Below are 14,542 nucleotides of genomic sequence, written 5' to 3'. Positions count from 1 at the left end.
AAGACTTGACGGCACTCTTCTCCCCCACCACATCATATTTAGCATCTATAGACTCCGTGAACTTGATCTGATCAGATCCCAGAAGCTAAGCAGCGTTGGCCTTGGTTAGTAATTGGATGGGAGACCTCCAAGGAAGACCAGGGTTGCAGAGGCAGGCAATGGCAAACAACCTCTGTTGGTCTCTTGCCATGAAAACCCCACCAGGGGGTCTCCTTAAGTCAGCTATGACTTGACAGCACTTCTACCCCCCAGCCACACTGTGTTCCCAAGCCAGAGCGCCAAGGTGGCAGCCTTCCCACACAGTTCCAGCGGTGTGGTGGTCAGAGCGTCCAATTTAGGATCGAAGGGGCTTGAATGTAGATCCCAAATCCTGCCATGAAGCCCATCAGGGGAGCCTGATCTCACAGGGTTGTGGTGGGGATAAAATGGGAGGGAGGGAGGTATGGCTGCCCCCCTGGACTCCTTGGGAGGCAAATGAAAACTTAAAGAACAGTAACAAGCCAGCCTGTTCAACCGGATTCACTCCCAAATTTTCATTGAATTGCAGCTTCAGTCTGACATCAGGCTAAGCTTTGGAATCTCGCTTCAGTGGGAGTTCATCAGGAGCCACTGACCATCTTCCTTCTCACTGAGCAATTACTGTAATGCTGCAGGAACACAGTTCAAAAAAGGAGCCCCCCCCCAATTGTGCAAATCAACTGTGTTTGCGTTAAAAGGAAGCGGGGGGGGGGGCGTTAAAAGGCCGCAGAACTCTTTTGTTCTGGTTTATTTGCAGAGGGCTGTTAAGAAGCCGGTGCACTAATAGGCAATCCGGGGCTGTGTTTGTGTGCATGTTTGAGAAATGCACTTTGCACAGGCAGGGTGGAGCCGGGTCAGGGCGAAAATGAAAAAGGAATTAGATAAGCAAGGTTCTGTGCTCCGTCAGGCTTGAGGCTGTTTAGTTCTCGAAACAGGGCAGCTAAATGCTGGAGTGGATGAGAGTTTAGAAAATTCACAGGATGGAGAGGGGGACATTTTTCTTCCACTCTCCAAGTACTAGGATGGGGAAGTCTTTACTGTTAAGTTGATTGGCTGCTGAGTGAGTCAGAAGTTGCATCATCAGCGAAAGAATAACCCCGTCATCAAGAGGGGGAAGAAAAGGTGGAGTTTGGAAGCCCCAAATACGTATTACTCCCAGTGACACCATTAAACAAAGAAGCCCCAGTCCGTTTATGCTTGACCCAGACCCAAGCGGCAAGAGAACCCAGTTCAGAGTCCTACTTAGCCCTGAGGATCTTGGGCAAATCACATTCTCCTCTTCTCTGCACCTCCAGTAAATGTGTTAGACTTCTAGGTGTCACAAGACTCTGCTTTCGTACAGACCAAACAGCTGCTCCTTGGCACTGTGGAGCATAGAAGGGCTTGGGAGTGAGGACTTCGCTGTCCCCGCCCAGGTGTTTATTGACATGGTTCATCTTGCTTTGGTGAATCATCTCCTGTGGCTGCTAGTTGGAAGTGGGACACACTATCTCTGATCAGAAAGTCATTTATTCTCAGCAGGATAATGTGACGCACCTACAGCTCTCTCTTGTGCTCATAAAAACAAGAACTGCTTCTTCTTGCTTCTGCCCTCATGACCACTCATGTGTCACACCAGCTTTCTGCCAAACGTTCTGGCTTATCACTAGGGACATTAAAAAGGAGAGAAACTAACAAGAGAGAAACACAGGGCTCAGACTGCAAAGTTGATGAACATAACAGACAAATATTAATTTGCTTAAGAATTGTAGAAAAGAGGAGTGCAGAAGCACCTATAAGACTAACAAAATTTGTGGTAGGGTATGAGCTTTCAGGAGTCACAGCTCACTTTAGAGCTGTGATTCAGGAAAGCTCATACCCTACCACAAATTTTGTTAGCCTTATAGGTGCTACTGCACTCTTGTTCTTTTCTACTGCTACAGACAGACTAACATGGCTACCCATCTTGGTTAAGAATGGGTTAATAATCTTGGCTTCAGCTGTCTTGCAGCACCTCTGCATTGGGACAAAAGCTGCAAATTTCCCCTTATATCTTTACAATGAAAAGGGCTAAACTTTATTTTTTTGAAAAAAAATTAAAGCTGGGAATGTAGAAAGGGAACATGGGGTATTTCTGAGGGGGCATTGCCCCCATATGCCCTCTGTAGCCACAGGCCTGCATCAAGCAGTGGCCTTTGGTCCAAAGCTTATACCAGAATATATCTGTTAATCTTGAAGGTGTTACAAGTCTCTTTGTGATTTCTCCTTCTCTGCTGTAAACTAGAAGCTTCTTGGTATACAATTAACTTTTACTGACTTTTTGCTTCGCCCTCCACCCCAATATAAAGTTCCCTGCCCTGTTAGTAGACTTTGAGCACACAGGGGTGGAGATAAACCAACTTGAGATGAGTTCTCACACACCTAAGGGTGGGTGGGTAGCTTTGCTGTCTTTGACCTGCCTGACGTTCTGGGGGTTTATGGCAGACTGGTTCTTTAACGTACTGTGCAAGTTCCCTGTGGCCCCTGGAGAGCCACACACAAGAAGAAAGCATGCAGATTAATGTTTTTGAGAAGGAACAAAGCTTAGATTCACATGTTGTACATCAAGAGGGTGCAAAAAGTAGGGCGAGTGCTGGAAAAAGTGCAGACAAGTCGAGCAGTGCCCGAACACCAGAGCCAGTAGCATTGCAAGGTGTCACACTTAACATTGCATCCTGGTTAGGCACATACCACTATTTGTGTAGGTGTCCCAATCTTTAGCTTTAATGGAACTGTCACTTTCTGCCTGCATTTGATGGTCACTGGAGGTCAGAGTTCATGGGTATGGCAACGGTACCATTGCTATTTTGGAAGCATAAAAATAAACCTGTAATGTGCCAAAGAATGATTCCAGATGGTCCAACATGGGAACGTTTTTGGAAGAAATTGTTAGCAGCGTGTTGGCCGTAAAGTAAAATCTAAAAAGTCACAACATAATCCACATAATACGATTTATCAGGATCAACCAAATGACACATAACAGTATGTGAGCTTTCGAATACAATAGAATTCTTCATCAGGATGAGTATTAGAAATTTTTTAAAAATGTAACCTAATTGTAACCTCATTATAAGTTCTAGTGAATTCAAACTGTCACATACTGCTAATATTTTCACAAGCGCATTCTAAAAAACTTTGCCAACCAGTAGAGTTCCATTCAGGTCAACAGCCAAACTGCTTACTCTTCAGCAAGTGATGTGCTTTTTTCCTTTTGTCCTACTTAATAATCTCATTCAAATCATTCAATAAATTCCATTCATCAGAAACTGTGGCCGGGAAAAAAGGATGTGTTGCCCTAGATCTATAGCTAAACTGCTCACTTTTGCAATTAACTAACTTGCCACACTTGATCTCTTTCTGGCTTGTCATGTGCATCTGTACATTTCATCACAGAACAACAATTAATTTCCCTTGGTAGAGATGCAATTCTAGATGAGTTTGTTTACCTGCTCTCTGGAATGCTCCTCTTACATTACTAAGAGTGACTCCTTATGGAGAGAAGAGAGAAACTACATGGGTTGCAAAAAAAATTTTTAAGTCCCACCTCTTCCACAGTGCTCGAGAATGAGCTAGCCAAGTCATAATGTATGTGAGTAATAGTGACACTTCTCTAAGCCCAATGACTTCAGTGGATTTAGGGCTGCACTGTTAATCAACTACAGTCTGGGAGACCCAGGTTTGAATCCCCCTCTGCCATGGAAGCTCACTGGGAGACCCCAGGCCAGTCTCACACTCTCAGCTTAACTTACCTCAAGGGGCTGTCCTGAGGATCAAATGGAGAAGAGAAGAGCCATGTAAGCTGCTTTGGGTCCCCGTTGGGGAGAATGGTAGTTAAATGAAATAAATATCACACTTTTATTATTTATACCTTATATTCTACTGCTACCATTTACTGCTGAAGGTGAAATATACTTCAATATATCCTGGTACTCAGGGCACTGGGATCATGGGAGATAACCAGAACCAAAACAGAATAGTGTTTATTAAAGATGTGATTATTAAAATACATGGGCATGATGGTTCTTTGGCTGGGTGTTGCAGGGACTCCTTGCTACTTCCGTTAATGTTGTTGTAATTCAGGGGAGGTGTCGATCCCTGTACTAATTTACTCTCCTAATTAAACTATTTACTTATTTTCATCATTTAGAGTCCTCCTTTCTCACTGAGACTCAAGGTGGATTATACAGTGTGAGTCAGTACAATCAGTTTCAAAGACACTTTTGGTAAACGATGTATATAAATTCAGATGTGTAGATTTAAAACTAGAAAAAATCCAATACAGAGTTGAGGAAATGCTAAAACAGATCATAAGCAATTCTAAGACTGACAAACTAAACTAGAAATTAACCAGTAGGATCACACCAGTAGGAGCGCCCCCCCCCCCCCGCTTTTTGCTCCACTTGGATCACACTTAACAGCAATAGACAGTACGTAGTAGTACAGTCTATAGCACCTATCCCTTTAGTTATGCATCTCTTTGAGACCACTTCCTTACAGTACAGCCCTCTTATCTGAGTAAAAAGCCCTCTGGAATAATTCAGTTTTGCATAGTTTATAGAAAGCCAAGAGAGCGGGAGCTTTCCTGACCTCTTCAGACAGGCCATTCCATAAAGCTGGGGCCACCACAGAGAATGCCCGTGTATGGGCAGCTGTTGATTTTGCCTGTTTGCAAGGTGGCACCTGCAGAAGGCCCTGCTCAATGGGTGAAGCTACTGTGGCACAACGTAGGGAGAGAGGTGATCCCATAGGTATGCTGGATCAAGGCCATTGAGAGCTTTGTGTGTGATAGCTAATACTTTGAATTGAGACCGGCAGCTGGTGCATAGCGAATGGAGTATGTGCAGAATGGGAGTGATTGTTTGATTATTTACCATTTGAAACTTAATTATGAAATCATAGTGGTATGAACTATCTCCAGTTCATCATTCATCATTCATCATTCATATTGGGACAACTTTTCTGGAAGGAAAAAATAATCATTAACAATAACAATATTAATGGTTTTATTAAAACAATAACCTTATATAAACATATATTCTTGTATTTGCTTAAACATCCATGTTTGTTAACTAACATGTTTAAACAAAAATGTTCCTAAACTGGGGGTCTCTTTTTCGCCCTGCTGACATTGTCAGGGTTGCCGCGTGTCCGGTTTTCACCTGGGCAGCCTGGAATTTTGGGGATCTCTCAGGGGAAAACATTCCTCAAATACTGGACACCTGGCTGGCCCCTCCCCCAGTGGTAGCTCTGCCCGGCCACCTGGCTGGCTTCCTGCAGACTCATGGCGCCGGGGGAAGCGGCCTGCCAGCCCGGAATCCCTGCCGCACTGCGCCATCCGGAAGCAGCCTAGGTGCCTGGCAAGCCTTATGCGCCCAGGAGTGGCTGGCCAGGCTGCCTGCCCCAGAAGTGGGGCTGCATGATAGCGTCACTCTGGTAGTAACGCCATCTTGCAAGGGGGTGAGAGCGCGAGCACAGCTACTTCTTAACAGGCGAGTGCCTCCCCTGCTCCTCGGAATCTGGTATTTCTCCAGACCCCTGCTGGCAACCCTAGCCAGAAGGTGTCCTGGGTTAGTGACTGATTTATGATAGACCACCCCCCAAGGGCCCTTCCATTATTTTAACAGCCAAGATTGGCAAGGATCCAGCACACAAGTAGTGGCTTTCACAGATGCCAGGAGCCTGCCAATATCCATCATTGTAACTGGGTCAAAGTGGTCCATATGTGAACCAGACAGTCTATGAAGTACTAGCCAGTTTTCCTCAGTGTAGCCTCCACCTCGAGTTAGCATTTACAACGCCTTGCTTGGCATTGCTAATTTTTCTTCCTGGCCCAGCTCTTCCAGGTAGCAGCTTCTAAAGCTGGTCGGGACTGCTGACAACACAGGAACTGGAATGTCAAGGAAGTCCTTCTGAAAGACTGCACCTCCTCCTCAGCTAGCCCTCTTCAGATTTATCTTCCTTTAGCTGCCATCTTTGTTTTCAGCCCTACTGCCAGGCTATAGTAGTCTTCTCTTCTGCCTGCTCTTCTGTTGCTGTCTTCTTCAGGCCTTTTGCCACAACTACTTTCAGGAGCCAGCATGGTATAGTTGTTAGGCTCTGGCAGACCGGGGTTCAGTTCCCCACCTGGCCATGAAGTTCACTGGATGACTTTCGATCAGTCACTGTCACTGTCTTTCAGCCTAGCCTGCCTCACAGGGATGTTCTGAGGGTAAGACGGAGGACTGGAGGGGAGGACGAGGTACACTGCCCTGAGCCCCCCCTAAAGGAAGTGCCGGATAAAAGTGTGCTAAATGAATAAATAAAAATTGCCTACCTCTGCACTCTGTGTCTGGCCATACCTTGTCAGCCAGCCAATGATCATTCGGTACTTCTCAGTCCATCCGCTCAGTGATACTTAGCTGTAGGACAGTGAGCGGATAGGCTGTCCACTGTATCACCCGTCATTTACAACTGGAGTCCTCTTTTCCCTCTAAATATGAAGGGGACTGCAGTAAACCCCTCCCCTCAAAAGCACCCATTCTCTGGGTAAATGAGAAGCCGCTTCATTGCTTTGCAGAACGCCAAAGTCCTGCCTGTATAAGCCTGAAAATCAGTTCTGCAAGTAAAATCGATCACCTCCATTTTGGCTTCATAGCTTTACCCAAGCATATTCCTAAAACCTTACCTTTTTCATATAGAACACAATTTTACACAGGATTTTATGTTGTTTCTCCACAGAAATATTAGTGTCAATGTTGACCGGTGGATGGGTCACATACGGTGTATCATTTAATAATAATAACAACATTCGATTTATAAACTGCCCTTCAAGACAACGCCCACTGAGAGCAGTTTACAAAGTGTGTTATAATTATCCTCACAACGGTCACCCTGTGAGGTGGGTGGGGCTGAGAGAGCTCAGAGAGAGCTGTGACAGACTCAAGGCCACCCAGCTGGCTTCAGGTGGAGGAGTGGGGAATCAAGCCTGGCTCTACAGATTAGAGTCCTGCCACTCTTAATCACTACACCAAACAGGCGCTCAGCTGAATGTGTTGACGAAGTCTACTAAAAGGCTTTGTTTGATACTTTTAGTTCAGCAGCCTCCAATTCCAACAACAGCTGTCAGAACAGCTACAGGCACTTGAAAAGCATTTCTTCCCAGCCATCTCAGGGCCAAACTACAAGTGACAGCAGGCCCGTGTCCCAGAAGGAGCTGTGTGTTGATGGCAAATGAGTGTGCCAACAGCACGACTGAGAAGGCGGGATCTCTCTGCAAGTGACCTTCCGTCTCACAGTGAAGATCTTTGTGCTGTGGTGGCAGCTGCTGCCAAAGTGACATTTTTAAAAAACCTACACAGCCAATCTAAGTTTCCAAAGGCCAGTCAGGAGCTTTGCTGGGCAAAAGCTGTACTCGGCCCTGCCCGCTTTCTAAAATACACTTGGTAGGCACCAACAAACAGATTGGTGGGCTTTATAGTGCCCGGGGGTACCACACTGGGGACCCTTACAATAGCAGTTTCCAGCACATAGGCGTCTGAACACATGGAGGCATGCTCGTCATCTGTGGTCATCTAGAGAAGTTCATTCAAGTGTGAATCAGCCTTGTTTACGTGTCTGATGTTACTCGGTGGCAAGGCTAACAGCTCAATATTCTTCATGGGTCAGGAAATACACATCTCTAATGCAATACACCAAGCAGTCTTCGTTATTCTGCCATTCTACGGAGTCCTTTGTCCAAAGCTACAGGGAGGGAGCATCCCCCCCCCAGCATCCTGGGTGGGGAAGAGGGGGAGGCATCCCTTCAACCTCGTCAACCTCAAAAGCCCTTGGGAATATCCTCAGATAGGCCTGGAGTTGTATCCAACTGGACCAGGAAAGAGAGATTCCTTTCCTGGCCAATGATCCAGAGGAGTTAGCCGTGTTAGTCTGTAGTAACAAAATAGTAAAGAGTCCAGTAGCACCTTTAAGACTAACCAACTTTATTGTAGCATAAGCTTTTGAGAGTCACAGCTCACTTCGTCAGATGCTTCTGATGAAGAGAGCTGTGCTTTTGGAAAGCTTACGCTACAATAAAGTTGGTTAGTCTTAAAGGTGCTACTGGACTCTTTACTATTTTCCTGGCTGATGTTATTCCTGCTTTTAGATTCTGAGAACCAAGGCTCGACTTACGGCAGCACGCTCTTTGTGGCAGCAGATGCCTCTGGAAAGCTCACAGGCATGCCTTGTGAAGACAATAGTCCTCTTCCGCAGTTTGGTCCCAGCATCCAACAGTCTCTTTCCCTTCAAGGCTGCAGCCTTTTCCCAATTTAAGAGTAGCTTGTCAGGGCTACTGCCACGGGAGAACCATCCATCATTTCCACTCTTCAGCAGAGTTACCTGGGGCCAATAAAAGAAGGAGCTGTTGCACTAACGAGAAGGCAAGATTTCTCACGAGAAAAGCTAAGCAGATCAACATCCTAGAAAGATTGTGGAAGACGTATGAGAGCCAGCATGGTGTAGCACAGAGTTGGACTAGTACCCGGGAGCTCTGGGTTTTCATCTCCCTTCTGCCATGGAAGCTCTCCGGGTGACCTTGGGCCAGTCACACACGCTCAAGCCTAAACTACCTCATAGGGTTGTTTGAGGATAAAATGGAGGAGAGGAGAATGAAGTAAATAAGTAAATAAAAAAGTAATTGTCTGGCAATGCCGGCCTTTCGTCCACCCCCGCCCCCGCAGCAGCAGACACCCCCTTTAGGCCCTGCAGCGCAGCCTCTGGCAGTACCTCAGTTGCAGGAGCCCCTCCAGGCGCCCAGGCCTCTCTCACCCTTAGGCCAGTTGCAGCTGATGCCCAGGCACAACTCGGGGGAACAGCCTGCAGCCACTCAGCAGACTCACCTGTCTCCTGCAGTTGCCCAGATGGCTCCACTTCATCCAGGCCCTCAGGAGATTGCCGTCAGCACAAGCCAGGCACGCACAGGCCCCAAGATGCCAAGGGAGCCACTGGGGAGGGTTCAGAAGCAGCAGGGGCAAGCCAGGCAGAGAGCAGACCAAATGCCCCGCCCTAGGCGGGGATGGAGTGGGTGGGGCCAGGGGACTGCAGAGTCTACCCAGCCCTCCTATCTGATAGGCTGGGAGCAGGGCCAGTCAGGGAGACTGGGTGGCGATTGGAGGCAGAGCCAGGGAGGTGGGGCAAGGGGAGGCCTTTAAATTCAGGTTCCTGTGAAGGCCGAGGAGGATTTTGCAGGGAGAGACAACTGGAGCATGCTATTACTCCCAGGGCAGGAGCAGGAACAAGGTGGTGCAACCCCCTTCCCTGCCCATCTGAGGCCGGAGGGCACCTGCCTGGAGGGCTGGTAGGATGGCAGGCCGTCAGGTGGGGGCGCCAGTGAGGGAGGCGCCTCACAGTAATTTTTCCCATTGCCAGAGGACAGTTAGTTGCCCTGAGGTAAACTGGCCACTGGAAGTATTTTGTCTTAACTTTGAGCACCAACAACAAAGCTGCTCATTCCAAGAACTTCTGAGAGAAAGATTCTGCAGGGTGAGAGTTAAGAAGAGTCTATAAAGAGCAGGCAACAGGTGAGTCTACACAATCATTTGAAGATAAAAAGAGTCAAGTTCTAATAAAATGTGAGAGATTCACAGTACAATGCTGTGCAGACTTGCTTTAGTCTACATCCACTGCCAGCCCTGGTATCCAAAGAAACTCCTTCGTACTGCTCATAGAGGTTGCAAAGGACTGTAGGCTGAAAGGGACTTTGATTTATTTGACATTGTTTGTGTTGCATTCCTAAAATGACTTAATTCCTTCAGTGCTGCTTCATGTCAGGAGCTGCCATGCCAACGGATGGCTTGCATTAACCTGTATTATTTCCCCACCTTTGCATAAAGGCTTGCCTGCTTTTGAGGTGCTGCTGCACTGCGTGCTGGGATTATTTGTATTTTGGTTGTAATTAGCTTGACAGGCTTTGTCAGCTTGTGGGAGAAGCTCTTTGTTACATTTAAGACTTCGTTATTTTCATTTCCTTTGGCACTTTCAGTGTGGGTATCTTTGTTCTTGACAAGTCGACAGGGAGGGGCTTCTGTTTAAGACAGGCTGCGAATTGACCTTGACTAAAAGGACAGACCCGTGAACGGCTGTCAGAAGGTACCACCCTGGACCACCCTGACAGCTGAGTCATAGCGTGTGAATTTTGTCCCTCTCTGACCATATTGGTTCAGGGACTTCAGTCTAATGATTCTCAAAATGTATGTATTTGTATAGCTGTGATAAATCTAGGGCCAGTGTCCTTGATGTGGTGATCAGAAAGGAGCGAAGAGATATACACCATTTCTTACAGAAAACCCACTGGTACAAACTTTTCTAGGGACAGTCTTAAAATGTATAGCATTTTCCACCTCTATGGTGAAACAACATCATTTCCCCGTTCTCTTTTTTTTTTCATAATTACCCTGTGAGGTAGGTTAGGTTGAGTCTGTGTTACTGGCCTGAGGACAACCAGAAAGCTTCCATGGCAGAGTGAGGATTTGAACCTGGGTCTCCAACATCCTAGGCTAACATTCCAACCAGTCCACCACACTGCCTCTCCTTTGCTGTCTTCATTTAGAATGGAGCTCAATGAACAAAAGAACCACATGAAAGTAGCCATAACTTGATAGAACAGATACTGAACATGTAGCAGATCTTGTCGTCTTCCATCCTAGTACTTTCAGTTAAATAATCCCAGATAACAGAGTGGAAGGCAGGGCTTTTTTTTTCTGGGAAAAGAGGTGGCGGAACTCAGTGGTGGAACAGAGGACCCGCATAATGACATTACTTTGAGTCAGCTGAAACAAGGGGGGAGTTTTTTAAAGTTTAAATTGCCGAAAATGATCACATGGGCGGTGGCCCCGCCCCCTGATCTCCAGACAGCGGCGCGGAGGGCGATCTCAACTCCCCTCTGTCTGGAGATCAGGGGGCAGGGCCACTGGCCATGTGACCATTTTCAAGAAGTGCCGGAACTCCGTTCCACCGCGTTCCCGCTGAAAAAAAGCCCTGGTGGAAGGAGACCTGAACCTTTGCATCTGTGAATAGACAGCACTCAGCCTAGCTACATAGTTGATAAACAGGCCAGCATCTTCATACCCTGCTTTGAAATACTAGAATTCTAAACCTTGATTTAATCCAGATCTGTGGGGAATAATTGAATGCCATTAGTAGTCACACTGAACTAGAATCTGATCAAGCCAGGAAAGTCCCAGTCAAGGCCTGTGCGTGGAAGGTGAAGCAAAGGGAAAGAGCATGCACAACAACAAAGCATGTTCCTGCCTTATTTTACTTGGTTGTGGTGTCTAAACACAACCAATGCAATACTTACTCACTAGCCAGTATTTAATACTTGTCATGTGATGGAATGCCAGCCTCGGTTGTGAGGTCAGCCGCACTGTTTGACCATTGCGTGTAAAAATATTCTGTTTCCAGACTTTTCGGTGCTGCTTGGTCTGTTTGCTAATCACCTCTCTTGATTATTTAGAAGTATGCTTTGCCCCGTTTTTGAGAGAAAGACTTACCAAAGCTCTTCTAGTAAACAGGGTGTCTTGGACTATGCCTGTTCTAAATTGTATAGCTCAGTTTTCTCAGGAAATATTTAATCTTTGATATTCCTTTTGATGAGAGGTGCCAGATTACCTTTATAGAGAGCAATAACGTTCATAATAATAATATTTGATTTATATACCACCCTTCAGTACAACTTAATGCCCACTCAGAGCAGTTTACAAAGTGTGTTATTATCCCCACAATGAGGTGGGTGGGGCTGAGAGAGTTCTGAAGAGTTGTGACTGACCCAAGATCACCCAGCTGGCTTCAAGCAGAGGAGTGGGGAATCAAACTGGGTTCTCCAGATTAGAGTCTTGCTGCTCTTAACCACTACATCAAACTGGCTTTGCTTTAAACTAGTTTTTGTCTTAGAGACTTTTCACACTCGTACTTTACAGCGTTTCCGCACCTGTTTCATGTCCCATGTTTGCAGAGGTTTCACACTTGCAAGCTAGTCATCGGACGCAGTGCCACTCTTAGTCTGCAGTATCCTCGATTATTCCCCCTGCAGACATACCACGAAGTTATTTTGAACCCGCTTGTCACCTGCTCCGCTCCTGATTCCAGCTGGGTGAAGGCGGGGGCGGGCATTGCCACCTGCTCCGCTCCAGATCCCAGCGGGGTGAAGTCGGGGATTGGGCATTGCCACCTGCTTCGTTCCCGATCCCAGCTGGGTGAAGGCGGATGGTAGACATTGCCACCTGTTCCGCTCCTTATCCCAGCTCGGTGAAGGCGGAGGGTGGGCATTGCCACTTGTCCTGCTCCTGATCCCTGCTGGGTGAAGGCAGGGGGCAAACATTGCCGCCTGCTCTGTGCCTGATCTCGGCCTGGCTTCCTGCCATGGCACGCTCTCTAGAGATCTGGCTGCCTCATCTGTGTTTCCCTCCACAGCAGCACCCTCTGGAGGCGCACCAGGGTAGGAAGTGAGTTGTCTTAAATACGCTTAGCTTTTGATATAGTAGGATAGACATTCTAAACGTTTCTTTTGGCAGTATAGCATTGCAGAAGTTACTGCCCCACAAATGTTTCTGCTGGCCCTCTTAGTCACGTATGCCTATTTGTAACCATTTATGGCCCCTGAGAAAAAGAAATGACCAACTTATATAAAGTCTTGGAGGTTTCTTGGAGGTGAGTCTTCTATGGAATAGAAGTCAGGACAAGTAGTTAATTATGCATCTGTGTTAGCATAGAACAGCAACAGGCAAAAGGAGTCATGATTAAATGAGTCTAAAATTTTCAGGCTGCAAGTTACAACCCAAAAATTATACCGGAATTATTGTGCTTAAAAAGCGCCACTCTCTTTTTCTACCCATCTGCAGCTCTGGCTGACATTTGCTCCAGTGGCTGATAAAACAGCCGAACACTTCCGCATTTCTCTGGATACTGTCAACTGGCTGTCTCTCGTGTACCTGGTGATATCAGTTCCATTTGGACTGGTGGCCATATGGATGCTGGATACCATCGGACTTAAGTGTGTTGTAAGTTCAAGCGAATAAGATTTACTCCTGAATTTGGGTTTTCAAACTGTGTCCCATGGAATCTAGAGGCTCCTTGGATACTCGACAAAGAGCTGGTGTGATACAGCGGACTGAGCTCAGGGCTGGCATCCAGGGGGAGTTCCAGGTTGAAACTAGCATCAAACCATGAAGATGCTCTTGGTCCAACCAGGGATAGGCAACACCCAGCACACGCACCGACGGTGATGCTCCAGACAATTTTGCTTTGCACCCAGGGGCTGGATCTCCAGCCAAGCAACTGAGGCACTGGAGGGGCCAAGAGAGAAGGCAACGGGCACAGCTCATGGCTGTTGTCATCTCCCAGACCTGCACAGCCACCAGCTGAGTCCAAGGCAGGTCCCTGAAATGCTGGCACTCTGGCCGAGCACAGCCCTAATCTTCCCACCTACAGCAGGACATTAGGTGTAGTGTAAGGGGTGCACAGAATGACAGAAATGCCTGGCCAGTACTTGGAATAAATTGAGCGTTTGCTGTATAACACGACTCCAGCATCTCTTGCAGTACACTAAAGTGACTTGGTAGAAGAGTCAACAAGGAAAGCGCTCTCCAAAAGTACAGCGTTTGAATAACACTGCCTTAGAGCGTCATTCTTAACATGCAAAGGGCATAGCCCCTCTGAACAAGGCAGCATTAAGCCAACTAAAGAGTACTGCTGCAAAAGTAACCCATGATATTTGCAAATTTCCCCACGGCAGCTATGAATTGTGATAGCGTGACTCCATAGGGCTACTACAGTTTTGGAAGAGGAGACGGGGTCCTCCCACCTGATCCAAACCGGTCTTCCATTTCTAGATGGTGGCTTGATAAATGCCATTTTGGATGGGATGGGAAATGCCATTTTGGATGGGATGGGAAAATGCCATTTTGGATGGGATGGGAAAATTGAATGCACAGCTGGGTAGCATGCTTGTTTGGTACCTGTGGGCGGTTTGGAAGGGATGCAAAGGGACATTAACAACCAAGCCAGCCACATCGTCAGACTGGCTGGATCAGGGAGTCCTTACTACCTTGCCATTATACAGAGATTTATGACCATTTAAAGGCAGTTTGTGCGCACGTCTTTTAAATCTGATTAAAACAGAAGGGAGAGAGGCTGAAACTCAAGTTTATCTTAGATCCAGAGGAGTTAGCCATGTTAGTCTGTAATTGCAAAATAGTAAAGAGTCCAGTAGCACCTTTAAGACTAACCAACTTTATTGTGGCGTAAGCTTGCCAGAACCACAGCTCTCTTCATCAAAAGCATCTGACGAAGCGAGCTGTGGCTCTCGAAAGCTTACGCTACAATAAAGTTGCTTAGTCTTAAAAGTTTATCTCAGGCCGCCTGGTGAGCTCCTGCTGGGGGAGACGGGAACCAAAGGAGCTTCCTGGTTCCCAGCTGAGAGGGCCGATTCCAAATGGCGCCTACTCCGGTCTACATCAGCTGGAGCCAGTGGCATCCGACGAGTGCGGCCCCG

The 14,542-nt window shown here is 46.9% G+C and overlaps 1 protein-coding gene across 2 annotated transcripts in view; it reads left to right on the top strand.

The window, feature by feature from the left end:
• The window catches only part of SLC49A3 (solute carrier family 49 member 3), a 37,414-nt gene that overhangs the window by 838 nt on the left and 22,034 nt on the right, over window positions 1–14,542 (top strand). For both annotated transcript variants that reach the window (XM_054987020.1, XM_054987019.1), the window contains exon 2: window positions 12,891–13,049. In XM_054987020.1, coding sequence (XP_054842995.1) covers window positions 12,891–13,049 — 159 coding nt within the window. The remainder of the gene's footprint in view (window positions 1–12,890; window positions 13,050–14,542) is intronic.

The sequence above is a fragment of the Eublepharis macularius genome, chromosome 8, assembly GCF_028583425.1.
Source record: "Eublepharis macularius isolate TG4126 chromosome 8, MPM_Emac_v1.0, whole genome shotgun sequence".
Taxonomy (NCBI): domain Eukaryota; kingdom Metazoa; phylum Chordata; class Lepidosauria; order Squamata; family Eublepharidae; genus Eublepharis; species Eublepharis macularius.
Note: the sequence above shows the minus strand (reverse complement) of the source record. Positions and strands in the feature narration are given on the sequence as shown.